Here is a 27432-nt window from a genome sequence, read left to right as displayed (position 1 = left end):
TAAATATGTTCCTGTGTATTTAAATAGGAACACTTCCAAACTATCAATGGCATCTTTCCCTTCTTGCACAACGCAGGAGAGGACCATAAGAATTATAATAGTAAACAAGTTCAATTTATTTCAAGCTTAAACATGACAATGTCAACCAAAACTCTAATCCTAGAACTAGAAAGATGGTTAGTCATTGATATTGCTTCATACTAAAGTAAAGCTAATCAGAATAATGGAATAAAATTAGCCAAATTGCATTCTATATCACAGTAAATTTCAAGAAAAATATCCTAGAGAACAATTCAATAGCCACCACATCCTTTGACATTGAGTCCTTCCCACTTGTAGTTCTATATTAAATTATACATGAACATATAAGATAATTGAAGTAAAGTTTACATAGTTTAAAAACGGGAACATCATGGAAGCTATCTAATAAGTGAAGGGTGTAAGTTGTAACTTTATTCTAAATAGCCGCAACGATGGAGAAATAACTCCCTTCTCTAGAAACATTTGCACATTCCAGCGGTCAAAATATATGAGCAATGTCATAAGCAAATCTGTATTTTGTCAAGGAAGCACAACATAGTAGCAAGAATTTAAGTAGAAGATATATATGCAGGAATATTAGTTGTTTTAGGTTTTGTTTAGTAGGATGCTCTGGAGTAACTATTGCTAAGTTGAATGAGCATGGCAATGGCTGCTCAAGAACATCTGGAACTTCCACTAGTGTATTCATGGCATTTTCAAAGTTATTACTAAAACATGAATTTATCTTACCCATGAATTCAGTTATGGAGCAATTATGAAAAAACTAACTCCATTTCTAAAATATTTGATAATGTTCATTAAAATTGAATATGCAATCATACTCCAAGTATTGTTAACAAAGAGAAGGATACGTCCAGAACAGCACGAACGACTGCATGAGATCAAAAAAAGGAAAAGTTATTATGTTGATCGCATGCACATTCAAGAGTGAAATATATAGGGAGCAAGAGTTGTGTATATGGATCTAAATATAGTGTTGAACTGGTCAGATAAGATCAGCAAGACAATTACAATACATCTTTTTTTACAGACTTTACATTTAAAATTTCAATATGATATAAAGGCCTTATCAGATATACTAAAATAAATTTTGCATTGGATAAACCTCCCTTTCCTTTTTTTTTTGAATCGGCAAATATTAATAAACGTCATCCTCGCAAGATGCAAGGTATGGACGAAACAAGATACAAATGGTGCCGCATATAGACGGTACACCATAACCACCTAAAAACACCCCTGAAGATAAACCCACCAAAACACGTCATCACCTAAAAACAACCTCCAAAAAACAAGCACTGAAAACACTGTATCCACCACCGTCCATCGTCACTACTCACCCACAAAGAACACCCTTAAAATAAAACTCTCAAACCCCAGTACACAAGCTGAGTCACATATCGAAGAGCACCTAACCGAAGAATCAAGCAGCTATCACAAACCTCGCGACCTCCGATCCACCGAAAGAGCACAACACAAAGCCCGAAAACCAACTTGAGTCATGACTCCCGATCTCGAATCAAAAGTGATCGGCCCACCAGACTATAGAAACAAATTAGCAGGGCACCCCTCGTCCCCCGGTGCACCAGAGAAAACCAAATCGAGTCAAACAAAGAGTGCAGCTAGACCCCGACTCCCGATCTCGAAGCCAAATGAACCGGCCCACCGAAAACCAGCGCACAAAAAGTAAGATGAAAGACATGGCATACGAAGTTTAGACAACAAACAAAACAAAAGGAAAAGCCTCAACTCAACATGACACACACCCTCCAAACTCTGAAAACACCTAAACCACCGAAAAATTACATACAAGAGCTAGTAACGACGAACAAGGACACGTGGAACAGAGATTGCTTCTAAAGGAAATCACCCCAACAAGCGCCCACCTCCTCCCTTAAAACACCAACCACATACCCGCAAACTAGCGATAGGGACAAAAACTACACCGCCAACCCACCTCATCAAGAAAACAACAGCAACACAAACACAAATCTAGAGAAGACGAAACCAACAACAAAAACACGGGCAGCGACGCCGGTTTGAAGCGGGAACACGACCCATATAGTAACAATGTTGCCACCGTTGACAAGGAGAAAGTGTGTCGACGACCACCGGAAAGAAGCGACACCATGAGCAAAGTAACAGTCAGAAACTACATCCACGGTGGTAGAAAGCCAAAGCCACCGCTAAAAGGACAGGTCACCTATAAGACCACAACAGAGAACCACCGAGAGACACCACCTTGAACAAATGCTTCAACCTCCAAAAGGTCACCAGCAGAACGGCTGTCGGAGAGCTAGCAATGAGGTGATACGGAGGGCTGCACCTCATCACACCACCACCAAAAACGACCTCCCACCCTTGTCGCCACCACACAGGCACCGACACCTAACAGCTGCCTACACCACCAACCACCGCCACTGCAAGACCACCATTGACCCTCCACCACATAAACCACCTCCACCTCGCAACAAACCTCCAAATAGATCTCGTGACAGATCCACCACCACACCAAGCCTCACAAAACCCCATCACCACCACAAAAACCTCCTCACAACCACCAAAACACCACCCCTTAACACCACCATCTCAGCACCACTAACAAACACACAGTTGGCCACCAGAAAAGCGGCAGATCGGAAACCAGGAGAAGGAGGAAAGTGAACAAGCTGAAGGGTCAAAACGGCGGTCGAAGCAGATCGGTACCCCATCCAAACGTTGAAGACAGATCCGAAAAAGAACAGGAACTCAGCAAAAACGTAACTGTGCCGGAAACTCTGAGAACAAAAGCGGACCGAGAGCAACCCCAAGGGCAGAAGAGGTGGCGCGCAGACTCTATCTGGTCGCACCACCGCCGCCTGTGTCTACATCTGGGCGGCCGATTTGGAAGAAGGGAGGAAGCAACAGCGGTTAAATTTAGAGAGAGGTCAGAAAAAGTTTTAGAGAGAGGTTTTTTGTTTATAAGATATTTAAGAATAAGATAGGAGAGAATGGGGAAAATATCTTCACCAAACACATAACACTTAAACTAGAAATATCAGAAGTCCATATATTTTAAGAGATGCCAATTATATTCTTAGAATTCGTGGTTGGCCTAACACAACCCCACAAAACCGGCTAGTGAGGTGAGGACTGCCCCTACTTATAAACACTTATTCAGGCCATCTCTCGTCCAATGTGGGACTCTAACAAATATGAATAACAAGTTGATTCTTTTTATTTCCTAAACTGGAAAAAACTATGTATTTGATAATGTTGAATGTACAATACCCGACTCATGAAAAATACACAAATCATCGCAATGAAACAAAGCATTACAGTGAACATTAGAAAATCTCATTTTGGCCAATAATAGCAAAAGTGATCACACTGTACACTTGCTAAGATAGAGAGCACAGAAATACATGTTCTGAAAGAGGTCGCGCAATTGCATGAAAGTCATACGTAATTGCTGAATAAATGTGTCAACAAGTATAGTTTTGCCAAGCGACTAAGCATGGGAATCCTTTAATCATCTTAGGCTCTTATCTACATACAGATAAGTAATCATTATCGGGATTTAGTGTGTCAACTTTCTTGACAAAAGTTTTATAGACAAATCTTTGCCACTGCATCTTTTATGGCATAAAGAATATACAGTTACCTCATTTGTGTTGTTCAGGGGATTCCGGTAGTTAATAAGCAAAGAGTTGTATGTGTGCCTACCTATCTTATCCAAACTGATTTCTTCATTCATGAAAAGTAAAGTTTCTAATACCAAATCATGACTAAAGAAAGATGAAGTGAACATAAACAACCTACCATTAGACCACCGAGAAAGCCATCAATTAGCACACGGTTCCAGGAATCAAAGTATGTGTGGATTGAAAATTTTGCTTTGGCTATGAGCCCAACTGAAGTAAATGACATGAGAAGTAAGTAAAAGACAAATCCTTTCAAGCCTGTAAATCCCAAAATACCGGCAACAACTCCGCCAATTATAGATAAAAATGTCCGGCTGCAAAATAAACAAAGGAAATCTAATTGTAAACCTTAGACAACTGATATTCTATCAATTAGTAAATATATAATAGGTTGTTACTAATTTATCAAATAAATTATTATATATGTATTTTTAGGAAGTTAGTAGTTTTTTTATGTTAACAAGGGTGTTGAGAAACTGTCTTCACACATCATAAGTTATTAGAAGGTAGTTATTGGTCTATTATATTTAAGGTTGTAAACCGTGAAAGAATGTTCAAGCATCATGCAATAACAAATTCTAAGTCTTTCTCCCTTTCTTAGGAGATCCATCCCTTCTTAATTGGGATAATTGATACTATGAATTTCTATATCTTTATCAACAAGATTGAACAGATTTTCTTTTAATCCTCCCAACCCAACTTTTCATCTCCCCAACCCACTAACATACACATCCCTGTTTCCCCTTTCTGTAAGAGTGTTATATATTCACAATTCAAGTATTTGTGTGACTGTTTCATATACAAGGAAATAGAATCATACAATTCCATAATACTAAAACTACCACCCCAAACAACTTTGCCTCCAACAATGTTCGATAATCTTGTGAAGAATACAATGTTTGATAATCTTGTAAAGAACAAAACTTCTATTTCCGCTGTATGGTTCACCCCACACACATATAACATTTCCAGCTGTGTGTGTGTGTGTGTGTGTGTGTGGTTTTTTGTAATACTAATTTTTAGCATCATAAGTAGGTTTGTTCGAATTCAAATTGATCTCTGAAGTTAGAATCCCCCCTTTTTTTTCCTTCTGTCTGTGTGTGTGTGTTCATGTCAACATAGTATTAAGAATGTGCAGTCAAACCAAACCTGTAATAGATAGTTTTCATGTTGCTTTGCATATTCTCAGCGTTGAAAGTCAGCAACTCATTCACTCCGTTGCTTGATTTCTTCTCTGATGAACCTGACCCAGAATGTCCAGCCATAATATTCTGTCGAATTTGATATGTTCCTGTAAACAGAAAGATAATTGAATGACTTTTGCTGAAAGAAAATAAATAATAAATATCAGTGTTGAATTCTTAATTTTTCTTATAGGCAAATGTAGTAGTTATTTTGTTAGGGGGAGGGGGAAAATGTTAGTAGCAGGGATTGAACCCTGGACCTCCTGCATATAACTCCCAGCGTAAAGAAAAACACTAATGTGTCTGTCTGCTTACGCTTTGTTGTATATATATGTTTGTGTTTTATACTTTTATTATATTCTTTGTTTAAATTTAATTCACTTTTCTGTTTCATTAGATCTATGTTATCAGTACTTATCTAAATTTCAGTTTCAATAATCATGTTGTATGTTTTGAAATTGCCTTTTAAATAAGCAGACCATATAATATAATGTCCACAACACTTCAACACATACACAATTTTTCTACTATATATTCAATATGTATACGGTATACCCAACTAAAAGACTTCAAATTAGACATTTTGATGTTTGATATATTCATGTTAAGCACTAACTCTACCGATATATGCTAGTTGAATACTATCCCCCAAATAAATTGAAGAAACTATGTGGGAGATATAAGATAAATTGCTGCTATTTGGCTATTCCTATTGTTTGCAAAGTCCTCTCATGATTGGTGGGCTAGTTCCCATAAGGCTGATTGTTTTCACATTTGTGTCCACATCTTGTCCCTAAAGTTTACAACCATTTCTTGAAAAAAAAAAAAAAACTGTCTTGGGGATTAATGCCAATATACTGTGTACGTTGAGGTAACTTTATTCGAAATCACCGATACACATGGTGTAACATGATCCATATTTCCAACACACTTAAAACTTTAAAACTAGATGACCTCAAATATATCCTAAACTCTTCTGATCTTTCTGGTGTAGTAGATATATTGTATTTTAGGAAGATGAGATCAAGTTTTAGTCCAATGTATTCATGAGAGAGTATTCACAATCGTTATAGGAAATAATTCCAGACACATTTTCTTTCATATTCTACAGTAGATATAACTAATACAAGTCTCTTTATTTCATCAAAACACACTACATCACAACACTACTAATACTATATAATAACGCAATTACAAACCCATTTATGAGAAATTATGTTGCTTTCAACAGAAACTGGAAGTACATTAGGTATGCTATTAAAGAAAAATCAATATACTGTTGCAATCACTCCTGATCAGACTCAACACGCAGACGCTCTTAGCTACTTCAAAAGTGCTAAGAAAATATGGGGATCGTCTACATAGCAGGAAATACTTGTTGAGGGGATGACCTAGAACATATATACTACTGGGGTCACCCTGAATCTTCAATTTGTTAATTTGTTCTAATGTGATAAATGAGTCATGCTTAAGTTCAAATTCTAAAAAATGCTCTGACAACACGTGAAGTATTTTAGGGTGTGATGGGTAGATGTCATACTTAATTGCAAGGAAGTGAGCATAAGTATGAAAGGGTAAAATTTTGATTAAAAGATGTAAATCACGGATACAAGAGCAGTATTTATAGGAAAACAAGCTACGGGCCTGTTTGGATTGGTTAAAAGATGTAAATGAAGTATAAATGAGCAATATTTATAGGAAAACAAACCAAGGGCCTATTTGGATTGACTTATTTGATCTAATCTACTGGCATAAGCACTTGTGAGTTTGGTTGAGAGAACTCATGGAAGAAGCTCATGGCATAACCACTTCAGTTTATAAGAAAGTATTTTGACTTTATTTAGGACCCGTTTAGATTGGCTTATTTTTTATCTTATGAAAAATAGCTTATGAAAATAAATAAGCCTTTGTGTTAATTCATAAGTTCTCAATAACGAAAATTGTATCTTCATAAGTTGTTTTTTTCACAAACTACCTTGACAAGCTTATGAATAATACATAAAAGCTTATTTATTTGCATAAGCCATTTTGCACGAGCTCAAAAATAAGCCAATCCAAACGGGCCCTTAATCTTTTGTTATAGAAACAGTTTATACAAAAACACTTACATGATAAGCCCTAATGCTATAAGCACTTAATTAAACATTGTCTTAACACTATTCCCTAACAAACCCACCACTTAAGCTAAAACAAACTAACTAGGACTTAGAGTTGAAATTCTAAAAAAGGGGTTTCAAATCTCGATCAATCAAACAAAACAACAAAACTTATTTGAGGAAACTTTGGGTTAGACAAATAATCAAACACTTGATGCTCAATTTGGAAATCACACGAAATCAAATTAATCACTGTCACCACAACTATCATAAATAATTAAGTGGATTAAATACCTAACAATTGAGGTGAATCTGGAACAATGATCGATCGCGATGAAAGTAACGATGGTGATGTTGTTGCTGCGATGAATCTCACAGTACGAAGGAGACTGAGGCGAGACGGAGATTTCTGAAGTTTAATTTAATTTAATTTAATTATAAGTTTTATAATCTTTTTTTTGACCTTTTCGATTAGTAAGCTCTGGGCATATGGGCCATAAAATCACTACTATAATAACCAAAAATGGAAAATTGCTCTTTGGATCCCTTGAATTGCTTACAGCCCCCACAAATTGCCAAAATGCCCTTGTGTTAAACAAACTATCGGTGCAATCAAAATATAGGTACCGATCTAATTGGAAGATAATTTTCAATGGGTACGGACATGTTTTGATAAAACTTAAAATGAAAGTGAGTGTAAATTAGTAAGGTGAGTGTAAATAATTTGTTAAAACTTATAAAGTGAGTATAAATAATTAAGTAAACGTCAAAAAAAAAAAAAAAGAGTATAAATAATTAAGTAGATGTAGATTGTTAACTTACCCCTTAATGATTTTTAGGTGGGTGTAAATTATCAGCCTATTATCAACCCAAGAGAAAGAAGATATGTGGGTTGGGTGGATGATGTGTTTGCCAATCTTTTTTCGAGTTGAAGCTATATGATGTTGCTTTTGGTTTGTTGTATAATATCACTATAGGAAAAAATGTTTTCAAACATCACTAATTATACAATACATAATTCTCAACAAAGATATTCAGACACGTTTTATTTTCTACACTCATTCAACACTCATTTTCTTTTCTTTTCTATTACATCACCAACATATATATCATCATTATTTTTATTTATTTCTCTCAAGATGTACACAATGTGTATGAATGTCCTTGCATAATTTTTCTTATATTTACTTTCCATGGTCTTAATCTACAAAGTAGAGATAATACCTATAGAATTAGTTCTAAATACCTCTAATTAAGCACTGTGTAAGTAATATCTTGCTATACGACCATCTGCTCCCTTAGGGTAGAAGCCACCGGGGACACTCTCATTACCACTTCCATATATAATCCTCAATATTTCTTGTGGAGTCCTTGGATATGATAGTGAATTATTATCAGCAGAAAGGATGTTTCCTGAGAAAGGCAAGATGAACCCAAGACCCTCATCTTTCACACCCTCATTTCCTAATTTATTCCTAAGCGTTGAGATACGATTAGTGAACTCTGCCACAGTTACTCCATAAGGATACACCTTCCATGCACGACGTTCATATAACAATGTTCTTATAACTGCATCTTGGCCTGCTTCTACTCCTAAAAGGCCTGCAACTAGCTGTTAAAACACATGCAACATTATTATACATCTAGTGGTGAAATCATAGTAAAAACATGAAAAATTATTAAGTTTTTTTTTTATTTTTTATTATCAAGCATAACTAAAAAAGAGCAACCCGGTGCACTAAAGCTTCCGCATACGCAGGGTTCAGGAAGGGGTCCCACCATTTGGTGTATTGTACGCATCCTTACCCTGTTTTTTACACAAGAGGTTTTTTCCAGGACTTGAACTTGTGACCTTTCAGTCACATGACAACAACTGTACTAGTTGCGCAAATGTTACCCCTCTATTATCAAGCATAACTAAGCTTTACAAAATTTACTTTAAAATTGAGTTAGTCTCACTCTATAAATTATTTCTATGTCGAATTAATTTATTTTTTCAATGTGGTACTTGAACTTTTCTTAAACAAATCATAAGCATGAGTCAATTGGTTCTTCTTATTCTTTTATTATTAGTAAGTAGATGCATGATAGTTTTTTGTTTTCTTCGATAGTTTGAAAAGTTTTAATATGTTGAGTTTGAGGTTACACCTTCTTGGAAGTAGCATTTCGCAAGAGTGGATTGGCTCCAACATAGCCGGTAAGACCAACATAAGGAATCACATATGATGCAATCAGAAAGTTGATATCATTTGCATATGGATCAAAAGGTGGGTGAAGAGGATGTCCAAAGGCACTATCCATCACCTTGGCAAATGATGATTTGCTTAGATCTAATAAAGGTCTAGGAAATCCTCTCACTGTGCTCTTTATGGCCCTACAATAAAGATTCATACAACTTTATTTACACACACATACAATGATTCAACTCAAAGGGAATGTATTTTTTTAAAATTGAATTATTCAACACAATAACAAAATTAACAAGAAACTCAACTCAAGATATACATATAATAAAATCATATATATGATAAGTTATTAGATTTAAAAAGTGTTATAGGGAGAACCTTATGTGTCCAATTTCTTGCGTACCAAACTGTAATATAACATCCCTAACAAGGTCACCAAGTCTGGCCACTTTGGCCCCAATAGGAGGGGGGCCACCCTCTGCTAACTCTGGAGCAACTACATCCAATCCATGACCTAATGATCCAAATAAAAAGAATTCAGCCTCCAAGTACTCTAAATTAAGAGGAAATTCAAGAAGATCAACATCTGAAAAATTTTGTGAGGGAGTGAGCACAAAAGAACAAGATATTGGGGTCAAGATGAGTAAGGCATGCAAAACAACAATGGAAGCTGTGACTCTATTAACATAATTAGGTGCCATGTTTTAGTCCCTTTCTTATGAGGACTATGTTATTATGATATGCAACTATATATATATAAACAAATTGGTTCATTTTACCTACCTAAAAAACAAACTTTGGATAACTTTTTTAAAATATATGTTACTTTTTAAATTAAGATATATTTTATTATTATATTTTAAAATTGATCTCTAATTAGCACTATTTTTTTTCTTTTTCATTTCCAGAATTTATTATAACTACTATTTTTTACAAAATTAATATTACTATTGTATAGCTTAAAACCTTAATTAAAGTACAATTAAAAAAATTGCAGATTAAATAGACACATTTTATTTTTATTTTTGAGAGAATAAAATAGACATTATTGTCTACAAGTCCTAGTTGAATAGACAAAAATAGCAAAATTGTGAGGTCGGACGCCGTGATCGGGGTTCGAACCCCAATCCTATACCGACAAAAAAGAATCGATACTCTTTTTAAGAGGTAAAGAGAAGAAGAAAGGGACGAAGGTAATAATACCAATACTGAAAGATGAAAACTAGATGCCATGTAGCAAGCAAGATCATGCAACATTGACTTTTACACGGTTTGTTATGTGTGGTGAAGATCTTAATGGAAATAGGTTTGTTGTGTGATTAAAATTGGTTGTCTTTTTGATCTATTTGTTGGAGGAGGGGGTGATCGTGAGTGTTGTGAATATGTTGTGGTATAATATTTTTTTTTAGGAGGGAGTGGATGATATGTTGACAAATGTTGATGAGTCTTCTCGGTCTAAATTCACAAACATTTTATGATAAAAGGCAACTCTTTTAAAGATGACGTTGTTTGGTTGGTGGATATTACAAAACAAGATTCTTACTAGAGATAACTTAATGTAGCAACGATTGTTAGCGCAAAATAATGGTCTTTGTTCGGATGGGTGTGGCGTGGAAGAAACCGTTAATCATCTATTTCTTAGTTGTCCGGTCTTTGGCATTTGGTACTTCAATGGTTAGGGATCCATTATGTTTGTCCTTATATTATTATCGAGCATGTTATTCAATTTGGTAACTTAACAAGGTTTTTGAAGAAATTTCAGTCTACTTTATATCTAATCTGGCCAGTTACAATGTGAATTATTTTGAAGGAGAAAAACTTTCAAATTTTCCAACTTAAATAGGTTTCAACACAGCAGCTTGTCGATAAAGTAAAGCTATTAACCTTTTCATAGTTGAAAGCGAAAATCCCAATTTTGTCTTTTGATCTTCAACTATTGTGGCATAGCGGTACAGCCTAATTCCTTGTATGGGTTTTGGTTACATAGTCGTGAATTGTTTTTATTTTTTGTTTTCTCTTTTACTATCATATTGTTTTACTTTGGTACTTTAGTGTCGTTTTCAAGCACGTCTTATGCTGGTTTTTACACCTTGCAAGTTTAATATATTCCATGTTGATGTTTTTTAAAAACCTACTAAATTTTATGGATCCCACATAAGTTTGATGGGAACGTATAAATTTTAACCAAAAAAAAAAAAGTATATTGTTATCACTTTTTTATGTTATAATAACATTTGCAAGTATGCGAATTGTTAAAAAAAAACTGATTTATTTAAAAAATACAGTGTTTTGTGTATGCAACAAATACAAACAATAGGAAAACAGTACTTTATGACCTGTCTGTTTCTACCCAAAAAAAAGTCATATATAACCAGCGGCATATCTAATTTGGTGGTTATAATTCATTGGCCATATTCTACCTGCCTTTTAATTACCTCAACAACAATACCCAATTTAGAAAAAAGAATGACCTATCACCTAACTTTGATTTATATATATATATGTTCCATGCATGATTTGTGCACGTAATTTCCATTCAAGTTGTATGGTCATCATATTTCAATTTTACGGAAAAGAAATTCTTATCTCAATGTTTGTGTTGAATATTAAATTTTTATGATTATCACATTTACGCTATGCTGCTAAGAAATCAATTTCCTAACAATTTAAGATTGACTAAGAGACACCATTTTGTTATTTCTCAAAAAAAAATTAAGCGTAAATAAATGAAGCACTCAATCATTTAGTAATTGATTACTATTTTCTTCATACTTTTTCAACGTGTGTACTTTAAATAGATAGTATAATGTTGATTGTTGAACACATCTCTTACGACTTATGCCCATAAGGAGAGTCCAACCCAAAAGACTAGTCCAATAGGGAGTCCAACCCACATCTCCTGTGGCAGTTTTAGCCCCCAAGGCCAATTTTGACTCGGTCTACGCTGACGTGACACCCTAAGTGAGGTGACACATGTTATTTTTTTTATTTTTTTTTTGCCTTGGGGGACCAAAACTGCTACAGTTGCAAAACTTATGGGGCGTTTTTGTAGTTTTTTTTCTTGGGGGGCCAAAATCGCAACTTCGTGAAAGTTAGGGGGCGAAAACTGCTATTAAGCCTTCACGATATTTGGAGATATATTTTAGTAGAATTTTTTTTGATGTAGAATTTTTTTTGATTTAAAGATGATGAAGATTCAAAGGAAGAAGATGAAGATGATGAACATCTTCATCATATTTCTGGATTTCTTTAATTTTTAATAAAAATATATTTCTAAAAATGAAATTATGTATTTTTTAATAAAAAAAAAAGAGAAAAAGTTGTATATTTGCTTTTAACAGAGATAAATGACCTAAACGGGAAAAAAATAAAGATAAAGGACCAAAGTATTACAAATAAATAAGATAAAGGACCCCTAATGTAATCTTGCCTTAATTATATTTAGGTGTTCAATCTTAATTAATTTACACTACAGGACTGGCCTAGAACAATTAAAATTTCACATCAAGCAATTTAATCTATTCGATGTGAGACTCCTAACAACATGCACATTCAAGAGTGAAATATATAGGGAGATGATACAAAACCCTAACATAGATATTTCTATGATCTAAATTTGTGTAAGGATGAACGGATCAGATAAGATCAGCAAGACAATTACATATACCTCTTATTTTAAAGGCAATGATAACCAATGCCCTAAAAAATAATTTTAAACACTACAAGTTTTTTTTAATTGAAAATAACAATATTTAAACTTTTAAAAAATTGAATAGCCACTTTTAAAATAAAATATAGGTCTTGCTATCTTGTGTCTTTAGGGCACAAGTTAAGGAATCCAAAATTAAAAGTTTTTCATAGACAATTATTTCTATTTTAAATTCCTTAGCATGTGTCATTGGTATAAGTGGTACTAAATCCATCCTTCTAGATAAAATACAACCAGTACTTGAAACACCAAAACCATTATATAGATTACTTACCAATTCATTCTAGAGGATTTACAAATCATTCACAAAACGAATATGGATAACGAAAGTTTTTCTCCAAAAACCACTTCCAAGATAGATGTTTAATCCTTAAAATCACTTACTTCTACTTTTGAGACTTTAGAGCGGAAAATATATAAGCCCGTTTGCTACGGATTAAAATAAAAATGATTTTGACATAAAATTATTTAGAGATTTTAATTTAGAGATTTTTAGTTAGTTTGGGTTCAACTATATAAAAGGTATTTTTTGTTACAAAGTTAGTTCAATCTTTTAAATTATATTTTCTCTCTCCTCTAAAAAAAATCTATTTTTTGAGAAGCTGCTCTTAACAGCTTCTCATTTGAAGCTGTTTTTAGATTTTTTTTTTTAGATTTGAATATAAGTATAAGTGTTACAAAATCCACCTTTCTAGATGAAATACAACTAATACTCGAAACACCAAAATCATTACATAGATTACTTACCAATTCATTCTAGGGGATTTACAAACCATTCAGAAAACGAAAGTTTTTCTCCAAAAACCCAAGATAGATGTTTAATCCTTAAAATCATTACTTCTACTTTTGAGACTCTCTAGAGCGGAAAATATAATAATTCCTTTTCTTTCATATTTCCCATAGTACCATGTGCCAAATCAACAACCATTTGGGCATATCTTTCCCTTTTCTAGTATAGAAGCAAAAACTTTCAAACAACACAAAAAAGTTTCTAGGTAATACCAAAACAACACCCATTAACCCACTTGAAGATCTCATACCAAATGGCCCTTGCAATTTGACATTCAACAAACAAATGTGTTTCCGACTCTCTAGCGCGCACACCAAACACAAGGAGATTCTTCAAACATTTAAAGAGGATAACTTCCCCATAAACCTTTCCAAGATTTCCCCTCTTCCCGGTTCCATTGTAGAATTTGTAGAAGAATGAATACAATTTATATGACTACATATTGATTATATTTTTTTTTAACTTTTGCCCTTGGAACAATCATTAACATTTTTCAATTTTAAAAACTCTACAAGCTTACATTTAAATTTCAATGACATAAAGCCCTCATTAACCTTTATCTGAACAATTAATAAACATATTACTAAGGGAGATAGAATGGGAAAAATATTTCCACCAACCACCGTACATAACACTCAAACTAGAAATATAAGTCGGTATATTTTAAGGGATGCCAATAATATGATAAAAGTGGGAAAAACTAATAGTATGATAAATGCTAAAGGGTTTACGATGGACAATACCCGACTCACGAAGTATGAACAGATTATCACAAGGAAAAGAAGCACTGCATTCTCTATAGCAATGTCATAAAATCTCTTATAAGCTAGTAATAACAAAAGTGAACAGCGGCGAAGCTCGCATAAAATTTATGCAGGGGCCAACTATAAAGAAGAATTTTTTTTTGAAAACAAACATATTAAATTTAAGGATAAAATATATTTTTAGTCTCATAAATTATCATTTATGAGATTTAATCCTTAAAAAAAAATTCAATTTTTGTCTCAGTTTTTTAAAATTTTACAAAAAAAAAAAAGTGTTTTTAGTCTTGAATTTAATCTCTAACAAAAAATTAAGGACTAAAATTAACAAATCTTACAACTTAACATAAAAATCGCTATTTTAAAATGTTGGGCAAAATGCATTTGAAGAACTCAATTTCATCAATAATTCTTTTTCTTGTCAAAAAAATCAATAATTGTCTTTTCAATAATGGATTTATAATGTCTTTTCTAATGTAAATACATAGGTTATTTACAAGAAACTCATTGTCCATTTAATTTGTCTATGACTATTGTCTTGATAATTTTTTGTTTCTCTATTGTTGTTATTGAGACCGAAAGTATCAAACTAATACAAATAAATCTATCAATCTTGTAGTAATTTTTTTTACTTTATTATTTATGCTAATTTTTGCAACTAAACTTATTTGGGGTAGCTCAATGTTTATTATTTGGGATAGCCGGATATAAATACACACCGACTAATTCAAGAATAATATTTTTTTTGGGGTAGCCAAGGCTACCCCTCCCACATGAAGGGCTACGCCCCTGAAAGTGAACTAAGTAGGTTATACCGTTGAAAAGTGCCAATTACACTCTGCTTTCAATATTTACTTCAACATCTACTCTTTTATTGAATAAAATCTATTTAGGTTATATGAGACCTATTCCTAAAGCGTAAGATCCTGGTAGATTTCACTCAATAAAAGACCATATATCAGAGTGAGTGTTGAAAAAAAATGTCACTAACACCCCTTTTACACCATATGCTTGATAGAGATAAGAGAAATACAAGATTATGTGGTAATATTTGTTGAATAAATGATAGGTCACAACACTACTAACGCAATTACAAATTCATTTATGAGGTATGAATTGATTACAAAGAAAAATCAACAACCAGATGTCGATCGTATTGTAGTTGCTTCGTAAGTACAAAGAAAATATGGGGATCATGGATAATCTACAAAGCAAGAAAGACTATGTTGAGTTGACGACCTAGAACATAAATACTATATTAATTGGTCACCTCAAATCTCCTTCATTCTTTTACATTGTTCAAATAAAAATGAGGTGGGGTGATAACTGAATCGTATTTAAACTTCAAATTCTAAAATTCTCTAACATCATGTGAAGAATGGTAGGGTAGCAGTAGATGTCATACTAAACTGCGAGGAAGTGAGCATAAATATTAGAGAGTAACAATGTTGTCAATTACATGTCACATAAAATAGTAGTTTGTTAAAAGTCCACTATGCTACAGTGCCATTTCAAAAAAAAAAAAAAACATGACTTCGAAAATATACTTTGTTGTGAATTCTATGCAATAATAATCTTGAACTAAAGTAAACAACAATATGAAGGAGGAAGGAGAAGAAGAAAGATACACAATATTTGTTTACCAAATGGGTCTAATAATGACCTATTATGGGGGAGATAGCAACTCACCCCATTCTACTAATCAAGAGAGTAACTTTCTAGAGGGAATCCAAAAAGAATTACAAGAACTGGTCTTCAAACTTAATTCTACCATTTTCTCGAATCTCTGCTTGAAACTCGATGATTTAGTATCTTGAAGGTGAATCCAATGATGATTCTCCCAACCCTAGGGCTCTTACCAAGAGAAAAGCCTAAGAAATCTCTCTTAACCCTATTTTTAGTTTCGGTAGCAAAAACCCTTGTTTTTTCCCTTGCTGAAAACAGAACAATCAGATTTTTATATATATTGTTGTCCCGCTGTGTCTGGGCGCAAATTGGCAGCAGCAAACCCAAAGTTATGCGCCTGGGCGCAAAATTGCTATGGACGCAAATTGGCAGCCATAAACACGGGAAAAATTAATTTTATTATTTTATGCTTATTTTCAAATCAATCATCACATACTTATCAGAAAATGAAAGGGTTAATATCTTTTGGAAAACCAGAAATATGATTATATTGTTCAAGCTGATCTCGACTTGCATATGAGATTTTCTCTTTCATTCCTTAATTTGTTTTCTCTGCTCTTAGTAATTGAGCAATACAATAGGCTAACCATTAGATTGTTTTTTGAAATTATTTCAATGTTTGTTACCTTTTTTCAATCGTTAATCTAAAAATTTATCAATTTCATTGTGGAGATAACAACATCATGTGAATATGAGAGAGAAAGTTGTTCAAAAATTGTCACAATAATTATACAAATATCATTTCTCGGACATAAATTCAAAGGTTGATATTGTCGAATGTTTTATTTGTCCATAACATTTTTTTTCTTATAGATCAATTCTTTGAAGATTATTACATCAACCATCCACTATTTTCTTCCCTTCATTCGAAATGAGTATTGACAATATCATCTACTTTAGTAATTCAGATTGTGTAGAATCTTATCTAAGTCAAGAAGTACACATAAGGTGTATATCAACCATTAATATTGCTTAAGTTCAATTCTTTAAGAGTTAGCTTAAGCAACATGTGTTGCTTTGACCATCCTTGTAATTGTTTGATTTGTTACTAGAATATTATGTCTTGAATATTATGGCAATCGATGCTTGTAGAAGTTTATGTGTCATTGACGCATACATCACAATTTCATCACAAAAAAAAAATGTCAAGTCTTGAAAGTTATTACATGAGGCTTGAACTAATTTTTTTGTGTATGACACTTGTAATGTATGATAGGGGTCATGAATAATATTTAAAACATATATACTTAGCTGAAGCTGCAAAACACTTTCACAAAACCCATGGGGAATTATTTTGACTTATCAATGGCTTGAACTGATCTAACTTTGATGACAAGGCAAAACTTGCTAAAGGCTAGTTTGAATTTATACTATAGTATTCTGATTTGTACCATGTATTATTACTCTTGACATTTAAGGAGGCAACACCCAAAACTCAATTTATTTTTCATATTTATCTTCTATTTTTTTTTTCCCTAAGCAACACTCAACACTCAATTTATTTTTCATATTTATCTTCTATTTTTTTTCCTTAGATACACCCATTGAACTTATTCTTGAAATAGAGGAGAGGCTAATTGTTTTTGTAACATATTTTTCACTGAATTATGTTTAACAAATTAAACACTGTGGTAAGGGTTTGGCCTTTAAGCTTCAAGGAATTACCCGGTTGATGTAACATATTTCCTTGATTAGTAATTAAGATTACTGGCTAAAACTATATTTTCTACAATCAACAAATTACGTTCGGTTGATGTAATCACATATTCTAAAGATCCGACGATCCATATTTCAAACTTTGTAAATCGAGTCTAAATTATAATTATGAAACACGAGTCGTTCAATATTGATCTAATTATTCAAAGTAATTCATTGATTGCGTGAATACAAGTGATTTAAGTCCATTCATATCGTATCCACATGCCTAAGTCGCAATAAACCTTAAAAAGAGCTTTCAAACATATACTAATTGAACCATATAGAATGCTTATTATATATATTGACTCTCCAGGATCTTGGTCTATATTGTAGAGACAATAGCTCCTCTTTTAATTAAGTACATTAACTCTCAATAACTCTAATTAAGTACTAAGTAAGATTTTGCTATAACACCATCTCCTCCTCTAGGGTAGAAGCCACCTGGGACATGTTCATCACCACTTCCATATACAATTCTCAATATTTCAATTGGAGTTCTTGAATATGATAGTGAATTTTCATCACCAGCAAGGATATTTCCTGAGATGGGTTCATCTTTTATACCATCGTTTCCTAATTCATTCCTAAGCGCTGAGATGCGATTAGTGAACTCTGCCACAGTTACTCCATAAGGATACACCTTCCATGCACGTCGTTCGTATAACAATGATCGTATAACTGCATCTTGGCCTGATTCCACTCCTAGAAGGCCTGCAACTAGCTGTTAAAATTCACACAACATTAAAATTATTTTAGTAGGTCGCGATGAAATCATGGTAAAAAAAAATTACGAAGTTTTTTATATCGAGTCTAACTAATGTTTACAAAACTAACTTAAAAGGCGATCTATTAATAAACTATTTTCAGCCTTATTTATTTTCGAGTAAAACTTGAAATTTTCCTAAATAAAATCGCAAGTGAATAACACGCGTCAATCGGGTATTTTTTAAATAGAATTGTGCCATTCTTTTATTACTAACAAGTACATGCTTGATCGATTTTTCTATAGTTTTGAAAAGTTTTAATATGATGAGTATGATGATATACCTTCCTCGAAGTAGCATTTTGTAGGAGTGGATTGGTGCCAACATAGCCGGTAAGACCGACATAAGGAATCACATAAGATGCAAGCAGAAAGTTGACATCATTTGCATATGGATCAAAAGGTGGGTGTAGAGGTTTTCCAAAGGCACTATCCATCACCTTGGCAAATGATGATGAGCTTAGATCCATACATGGCCTAGGGAACCCCTTCACTGTGCTCTTTATAGCCCTAAAATAAAGATTCATACAACTTCACTTTAAACAAGAAACTTGACTCTCAAGATATATTGACATAATAAAACACTATATATGTCAAATTATAAGATTCAAAAAGTACTAAAGAGATGATTAAAAAAAAAAAAGTACTAGAGAGTACCTCAAATGTCCAACTTCTTGCAAACCAAATTGCAAGATAATATCCTTAATAAATTTACCCAGTTTGGCTATTTTGGCACCAATAGGTGGGGGTCCACCCTCTGCTAAATCCGAAGCAACTACATCCAATCCATGACCTAATGATCCAAATAAAAAGAATTCAGCTTCCAAATATTCTAAATTAAGAGGAAATTCAAGAAGATCATCATCTGAAAATGTTTCTGGTGGAGTGCAGCATGAATAAGAACATGATTTTGGGATCAAGGTGAGAAAGGCAAGCAAAACAACAATGGAAGTTTTGACTCTCTTGACGTAATTCGGTGCCATGTTTTTAGGCTCTTGCTTATGATATGGTTGCAAACTATATTGATGAATGCAGTTATATATATGAAAAAACTGGTTCATACCTACCTTCCTTACATTAAAATATATAAACCCTCTTCGGATAATTTTTCTCCTAAATTTAAGTCTCTTTCTAAATTAAGATACATTTTATTTTTATTTTTTAAATACTTTCTAAGTAGTACTATTAATATTTTTAGCTAATTCAGAAATTATTATGATAAAGGTTATTATATTGCATATCTTAAAACATTGTCCCTTCAAAAAAATAAACTTAAAACATTGTCTCGACTCAAAATGAAAATTGTAGAGATCACATTTATTATTTAGGGACAGTCCTTCACTATGGAAAAAAAAAACCTTAAAGTATTAATTAACTGAATTATAATTTAAAAATCCAAATATAAATAGACACACCCTTCCTATTTCAGTATAATAAATCGCAGGAAAAAAAAATATGCCACGTTGAAAGGTCATGAAATAGATTTGTTGTAATAAAAAATGTGTTTTTGTTTAACCTTATTTGGTGGGGGACTTCTTGGAAATGTAAAGGTGATTGTTTCTTCATTTAAAGAGTGTTTCACGATATTTGGTCGGGTTGTAAAACAATGATCCGATAAACTTAGGGATGTCAATGGGTATCCATGGATACGGGTAGTATGATATCCGTCCCCGCCCCGTTGGATAATTATGGTACCCGTGCCCATCCCCGTACCCGTGCGGGTATATCTATACGGGTAATCCACGGGTATTTAGATCCCCACGAATATTCGCGGGTACCCATGGATATTTGATTTTTTTTTTTTGTACAAAGAAAAATACTTTTTTAATTTCCTACAAACTTCAACTTTTTTTTTAATAGACAAACTTCAACTTTTAACGATCCATACCTAACATATTCCATTCAAATTTCATAATTCATATCATAATCTAACAAAAATCATGATTATTACATAATCCCAAGCAAATTCATCATACCATAATGCATATGATTCTTATATAATCCATACAAATTCTTGAAGTAAAATAAAACGATAAAAACATCCAACATCCATAAAGGATAAAAACCTCCAAATAAAAGCTAGAAAAGACTAAAATTAAAATAAACATCCGAAAATTCATATGCATTCCAAGCTATTTTATATATACACATGGATATATTAGTAATTTACTTAATTTATTAACAGGTACGGATACCCGCGGGTACGGGTATCATCAAATCCGTGTCCGTGTCCATAAAGTAACGGGTAATTAAATACCTGTTTATTATACCCGCGGGTACCCATTTAGCTACCCGCCCCGTGACCATGACGGATTTTATCCGCGGATACCCGCGGGCACGGATTTTTTTGCCACCCCTAGATAAACTTGAAACATCAATATAAAATTAGTTAAATAGTCCGTATTTTTTTTTTTTTAAGTTCTGGTATAAACCAATTAAATTGGACATCTATTACTTTATATATTGGTTTTTAAGTCACTCAAAGCAATCACTCGAAAACTAAACAAAACCATGATATTTATTATTACATTTTTTTAAATCATTATATATTTATTTTATGAAAGTTTAGCTTATGTATTTGTATAAGAAATATATATTATCTATGATTAAAAGTAGTATTTACAATGGGTGGAGTACGTAACAGTACTTTACAACCTGTGGCATATATATCCAATCCGATGGTCAATAATTAACTGACCATGCATTTCAAACATTTTCTTTAGCATCAAAATTTATTAAATAATGAGAGTACTCATAGTACTTAAACACTTTACATTAAGAACTAAGACAAAGTAGAAGGTTCGAGAACCATTTGAAATATAAACAAAGATCCTCTAATTTCCTAACAATAAATCATCTTTAAGATTGATTGCTTCTACAATCTCCTCCATCTCCTAAGTTTGGGAAGAAAAAATAACCCATTTCGAGCTTCCCTAATTTTTCAAATTGTTGCATTCTAAATTGTTACAATCATTATATAATCCCTAGTTTATTTAGAAGTAGGGCTGGCAATGAACCGAATCAACTCGAATATAGTTCGGAACTCGACTCGACAATTTGCTCGTTGAACTTGGTTCATGAACCGTCCGTTAAATAAATGAGCTGAACTTGAGCTATATGTAGTTCGACTCGGTTGGTTCATGAGTTAACTCGATAATATAAGAGTAGTAAATCAAAAAAATAAAATAAGAGTAGTCTCATTTACAAAAATAAATGTTGGAAAAAATTCCACACTAAAAAGTTAACAATATATAGAGTTTTCTCAAGTCTAAGCTTTTAGAGAAAACGAAATTGTCCCACATCGGTGGGTTTAAAACAATAGAGAGGAGATTAACTTATATAAAAAGGAAGTATGTATTAGGACTTTAAGTGTATTGGGGATCCAACGATTCCTAATTAGTGCGCTACTTTAATTTAAAGCGTTGGGTCAAATTATCATTATTTATTAATTTTGTTAAGTCTGCAGCAACTTAAACTAATTTTTTCCCTCTACTAATCTCTTATTAGGTTTGCAACAACTCTATCCTAAAATTTTGGCTCTAAATTTGCATCATATATGTTTTTCATTTCTCTCTCTAATAACCGCGAATATTTTTTAAAGCAAAAATTTAATAGATATTTTAATCCTTATCCATATTATTTATTAATTTTATTAGGTATGCAGCAACTTAACCTATTGTTTCTGTAGACTTTTTTTTTTTATTTGACAAGTTGTTGTACACTTATTTAATACGTCTACAAACAGAATACCTTAATTTTCATGCAAATTCGGCTACCCTAAATAATTTGTTAAGAACCATGAACTGCATTAATTTTTGATGTTTAACTATAAAAGTAATAAATAAAATTGACCCGTGCAACAATATAATTTTGTATTCTTTTTATCTTTTTTCTTTATAATTTTTTTTATTATCATTTGATTATTGTAATATTGTATCTCTAATAATCTAATTTGCGTTTATTGATCGACCCATGATCTTACGGATTAAAGAATATTTATTGGTCTCTATTATAGTCGAGAAGACCGTGCGTCGCATGGGTCAATAGTCTACTACCTCCGTCCCAATTTAATTGACACAATTTTGTTTTTCACACATATTAAGAAAAATGTATAAATAAAGGGGAAAATTGAATATATTGTATTGGGAATGATAAAAGTTGTATTATTTAGTGTTATATTGTATTGGGAATGATGAAAGTTGTATTGAAAATTGAAATGGGTCAGTTATTTTGGGACACTTTTTTTTAGAAAATGGGTCAGTTATTCCGGGACGGAGAGAGTAGTTAGTATTCATTTAGAGCCCAAGTTTCCAAGAATTTGTGTGAATCAATGGTTAGGAATTCTTGGTAATAGCTTTTAATTTAACGTGTGCGCCGCCCTATGAAAAGTTTAAAGGTTAAAATACCTAAAAAAAATGTTTTTCTTTTAGAAGAAATTGACATTTTAATTGTGTGATTTGAGCTGGCGAACTGAACCTAACGAGTCGAACTGAGTTGTTCGTGAGCTTTAACCGAGCCGAACTCGAGTTAGATATAAAGTTCGTATCGAACTCGAGTCGAATTTTGGGCTGAACCAAATCTTATCGAATCGAGTCGAGCTCAGACGAGTTCGGTTCGACTCGGCTCATTTCCAGCCATATTTAGAAGGGAATTGAAACAATGACCTATCACCTAACCTTGATTTATATATATGTTCCCGTACATGAATTGGTCTGTGCTCAAATTGTTGCATTCTAAATTGTTACAATCATTATATAATCCCTAGTTTATTTAGAAGGGAATTGAAACAATGACCTATCACCTAACCTTGATTTATACATATGTTCCCGTACATGAATTGGTCTGTGCATGTACGCAATCTCCATTCAAATTGTGGTGTCATCATATTTCAATGAAAATCTTCGGGATGTGAAAGTTTTTATTTCATTATTTTTAAGTTGAATATTTCATTTTTGTTTTTACCCACACGTGCTTCGTATTTACTCTATGCAGCTAAGAAATCAATTTATTAACATTAAAATTCATTAAGATACAGCATTGTATATTGCAAAATAATGAAGCGTGAATAAAAGAGTTCCATACAAACTATTGTGTTAAATTAAAATTAAAGGATTGGAATTAGGTGTCAAAGTCAAACCATTGATACTCAATGGCATTATCATAGCTTGGCTTTTCCCCCTTCCTTCAATTGATTGTGATGCCATAGCCACATCACCAGATCAGATATGATATGACTATTATTAGCAAGTGATTTTATTGTCATCAGTACAGCTGCATCCAGATACGAATATTTTTTTTTTCGATCCACAAAAGCTTATCTTATTTCATTCATCAAAATAGTAGTAATACAAGATGCAATCAAATCGAAGACTTGGTGACGAGCATGAAATTTTGACTCCCGTGCTAAACTATGGGCGACATAATTTGCTTGTCTCCTTACAAAACTTATCTTAAAGTTTGGAAAATGTTGTAACAAAGCTCTACAATTAGCCATGATATTACCAAATTCAGATTGGTTATTAGAGCTATCAACAATGTCGTCGACAACTAGTTTACAATCTAGTTCAATATGCACTTTTGATAGACCTAAATAACCAAGCCACAAAATGGCATCCCTTAATCCTGTTGCTTCAGCTTCTTGCGCCGGAGGAATACCGTCATACCACTTGGTTAAAGCTTTAATAAAATGTCCTTGAGAATTACGAAGGCACATACCAATACCAAAAGCTCTCTCTTCACGAAACAGTGCTGCATCAACATTGCATTTGACATAATCCGGTTCCGGCGGCTGCCACCCCTGCTGTATGCCTGCTACAGGTTGCTGCTGCTGTTCATTTTTGTCTCGAGCTGTACACCATTGGGATAGCAATTCACGTGCTAGCTGCACCGCAAGTCTCTCATCTTTCATTTCTCCGTCCAACACCTTATCATTCCGACGACGCCATAAACACCAAAGCATCATGGCAATGTCTTGACATATATTTTCTGGTGACCTGCACAGTAAAAAGAAAATACACTCTGCAAAGTTTGTGACAGAGGCAGCAACATCACTAATTGTATTCCACAGACCAGCTGTTCGCCAAATCTGTTTTGTCGCCTCACACCCAATAAATACGTGCCAATCATTCTCATAATTATTCTCGCAGTGAGGACAACTATCTGTACATTGCACTCCTCTATCTTGGAGTCTCATCCGTGTTGGTAAGACACGCCTTAACGCTCTCCATAGGAATACTTTAACTCGTTGCGGCACCTTAAGCTTCCACAAACTCGTCCACTCTCCTGGAATTCGATATTCTTCGTTGTCAATTAAGGTTTCCATGACATATCTATAAGCCGACTTTACAGTGTAATTCCCTTTGTTGTTAAATTTCCAAATGAGGCTATCTTCCTCTTCCGGTTCAATTATAGAAAGCTTACCAATCTCCACTTTATCCCTTTCATTGAAAAGAGCATTTATAAATTCCCACTTCCAGCCATATGAATTCGGCTCCAGCAGATCTGCCACCTTTAAGTGGTCCATTCCAGCAGCCCTCTCACTAGAAATAAACGAATTCTCATGACTCCGCAACCAAGGATCGTCCCAAACTGCGATACTATCCCCGTTTCCAATCCTCCACCTTTGGCCACCTCTAACTAATACCTGTGAAGCAAAGATACTAGGCCAAATAAAACTTGGGTTATGGCCTAGACGGGCCCCCAAAAAATTAGTCCTTGGAAAATATCTAGCTTTGTAAATGCGTGTAACAATAGTATCTGGGTTTGTTAAAAGTTTCCACCCTTGCTTCCCTAGCATAGCCAAATTAAAGCCAAAAAAGTGTCGAAAACCCATACCTCCATATTCCTTCCTCATAGTCAACTTGTCCCAGCTGAGCCAATTGATACCTTTTCCTTGACTTCTATTCGAGCCCCACCAAAATGAATTTATCATTCTTTGGATCTCTTCCCCTAAAGTAGTTGGCAATAAAAAGGTACTCATACAATATGTAGGGATGGATTGTGCCACTGATTTAATCAACACTTCACGTCCCGCTTTATATAAATGCTTTCCAGACCATTGTTGAATTCTCCTCCATACCCTATCTCTCAAATATCCAAAGATTGCCTTCTTATTTCGCCCAACCATAGACGGCATGCCAAGATACTTTCCATTTCCCATACTCTCTGTGACTTAAAAAATGTTTTTCACTCCTTGCCTATCCGCATCAGATGTATTACCGCTGAAAATGATTTCTGACTTTTGGAAATTAATTGCCTGACCGGACACAGCTTCATACAGTTGTAAAATCTCCTTGAGTTTTGTGCTCTCCCTTGTGTTTGCCCTGCATAAAATAAAACAATCATCAGCAAATAACAAGTGTGTGAGGATTGGAGCTCCTCGACACACCTTCACCCCACGTATCTCTCCTCTCGCTTCTGCTTTTTTGAGTAATGCAGAAAGTCCCTCGGCACAAATTATAAACAGGTAAGGTGATAGTGGGTCACCTTGTCTAAGGCCTCTCTTTGGTATAATTGGTCCTACTCTCTCTCCATTCACAAGCACCTGATAGTTAACACTCTCCATGCACATTGTCATCCAGTTCACCCAAGTATCATGGAATCCCATTCTTCTCATTACATTTTTCACATATTCCCAATCAACTCTATCATAAGCTTTACTAATGTCAATCTTCAAAGCTACCTCACCAACCTTTCCTTTTTTCTTACATTTCATGTGATGAACAATTTCATATGCAGCCATAACATTATCAATGATGGAACGATTTTCTACAAATGCATATTGTTCTTGAGATATACATTTGGGCAGTAAAGGTTTGAGTCTATTTGCAAGTACCTTTGAGATGATTTTGTAGATGACATTACATAGTGAAATGGGACGAGGGTCTCGCATAGTCTCAGGATTATCTTTCTTTGGAATTAATACAATGGTTGTATCCATTATTTGTAATGGAAACGAACCATTGTTCAGCCATGTAGTCGCCGCATGATAGAGCTCCACCCCACATAAGTGCCAAAATCTCTTGTAAAAAGCCGGATTCAAACCATCCGGACCCGGTGCTTTGTCAGAATGCATAGAAAATAACGCCTTTTTGAATTCAGCTATGTGAAACGGGGCTAACAGCATGTTGTTGTCTTCGCTGTTCACCACGTGACTAATGTGTTCCAGACCTGCACTACTCGCCGTCCCTCCATTTTCAAAAAGATGCTCGAAATAATTAGTAGCAACTCCACATAGCTGCTGCTGTGTTGTCACCACCTCGCCATCTTCCCTTCTCAAGTTTGATATAGTATTCCTCTTTCTCTTAGCACTTGCCATGGCATGGAAAAAGCTTGAGTTCCAGATACGAATATTATAATCAGTTGGATCAAGGGAAGGACAACTTGTTACCTTAATTAATCCATGTTAGTTAAATATCTATGTAGTCCCCTCCAAAAAAAAAAAAAAAACTATGTAGCCAGTATAATTGAATTTTGTGAAGAAAATATTCTAATTGAATAAAAAAATTCATTTCCTAAAATGTTTTTTTTTTTAACATTGGAGTAATTAAGTATGAATTTTTTTTCCTTTATCCTTTAAAAAAAGTGTATGAAATTTTTAAACGTTTAAAGTTCAAGATAAAAGTAACAAAAATATGTATTTTGAAGTCAAATTTTGAGCTTTTATGAGGAACTAAGGAAGATAGAATATTTGAGAAAAGGAAATTTTTTATTTCGGATACTTTGATTTTAATTTACTTGCTTTGTTTAGAAGTGATAGATTTTCTCCTATTTATAGACTTAGATAGTTCTAAGTACATCAATTGATTAACGAGAGAGAAAGAGTTCTACAGAATTCT

General features: G+C 33.6%; 3 protein-coding genes across 3 annotated transcripts; all 3 read right to left on the bottom strand.

The window, feature by feature from the left end:
- Positions 1-234: 234 nt before the first annotated feature.
- LOC146945206 (uncharacterized) lies at positions 235-7403 on the bottom strand. The gene is made up of 5 exons (XM_085743558.1): positions 7297-7403; positions 4872-5013; positions 3841-4036; positions 894-913; positions 235-551 (listed from the first exon to the last, which is right to left on the bottom strand). Exons 2-5 carry the CDS (start codon positions 4985-4987, stop codon positions 521-523), a joined length of 363 nt encoding a protein of 120 aa, XP_085599684.1. The 5' UTR covers positions 4988-5013; positions 7297-7403; the 3' UTR covers positions 235-520.
- A 704-nt stretch (positions 7404-8107) lies between these two features.
- On the bottom strand, positions 8108-9932 carry LOC146945205 (ferritin-like catalase Nec2). Its single transcript, XM_085743557.1, has 3 exons — positions 9567-9932; positions 9151-9376; positions 8108-8614 (listed from the first exon to the last, which is right to left on the bottom strand). Exons 1-3 carry the CDS (start codon positions 9887-9889, stop codon positions 8255-8257), a joined length of 909 nt encoding a protein of 302 aa, XP_085599683.1. The 5' UTR covers positions 9890-9932; the 3' UTR covers positions 8108-8254.
- An 8048-nt stretch (positions 9933-17980) lies between these two features.
- LOC146945204 (ferritin-like catalase Nec2) lies at positions 17981-19607 on the bottom strand. The gene is made up of 3 exons (XM_085743549.1): positions 19253-19607; positions 18880-19105; positions 17981-18553 (listed from the first exon to the last, which is right to left on the bottom strand). Exons 1-3 carry the CDS (start codon positions 19576-19578, stop codon positions 18212-18214), a joined length of 894 nt encoding a protein of 297 aa, XP_085599675.1. The 5' UTR covers positions 19579-19607; the 3' UTR covers positions 17981-18211.
- Positions 19608-27432: the final 7825 nt, after the last annotated feature.

This window comes from Medicago sativa, chromosome 2 (assembly GCF_051527215.1).
Source record: "Medicago sativa cultivar Bolivia chromosome 2, Bolivia_mono, whole genome shotgun sequence".
In the NCBI taxonomy this organism is placed as follows: Eukaryota; Viridiplantae; Streptophyta; class Magnoliopsida; order Fabales; family Fabaceae; genus Medicago; species Medicago sativa.
Note: the sequence above shows the minus strand (reverse complement) of the source record. Positions and strands in the feature narration are given on the sequence as shown.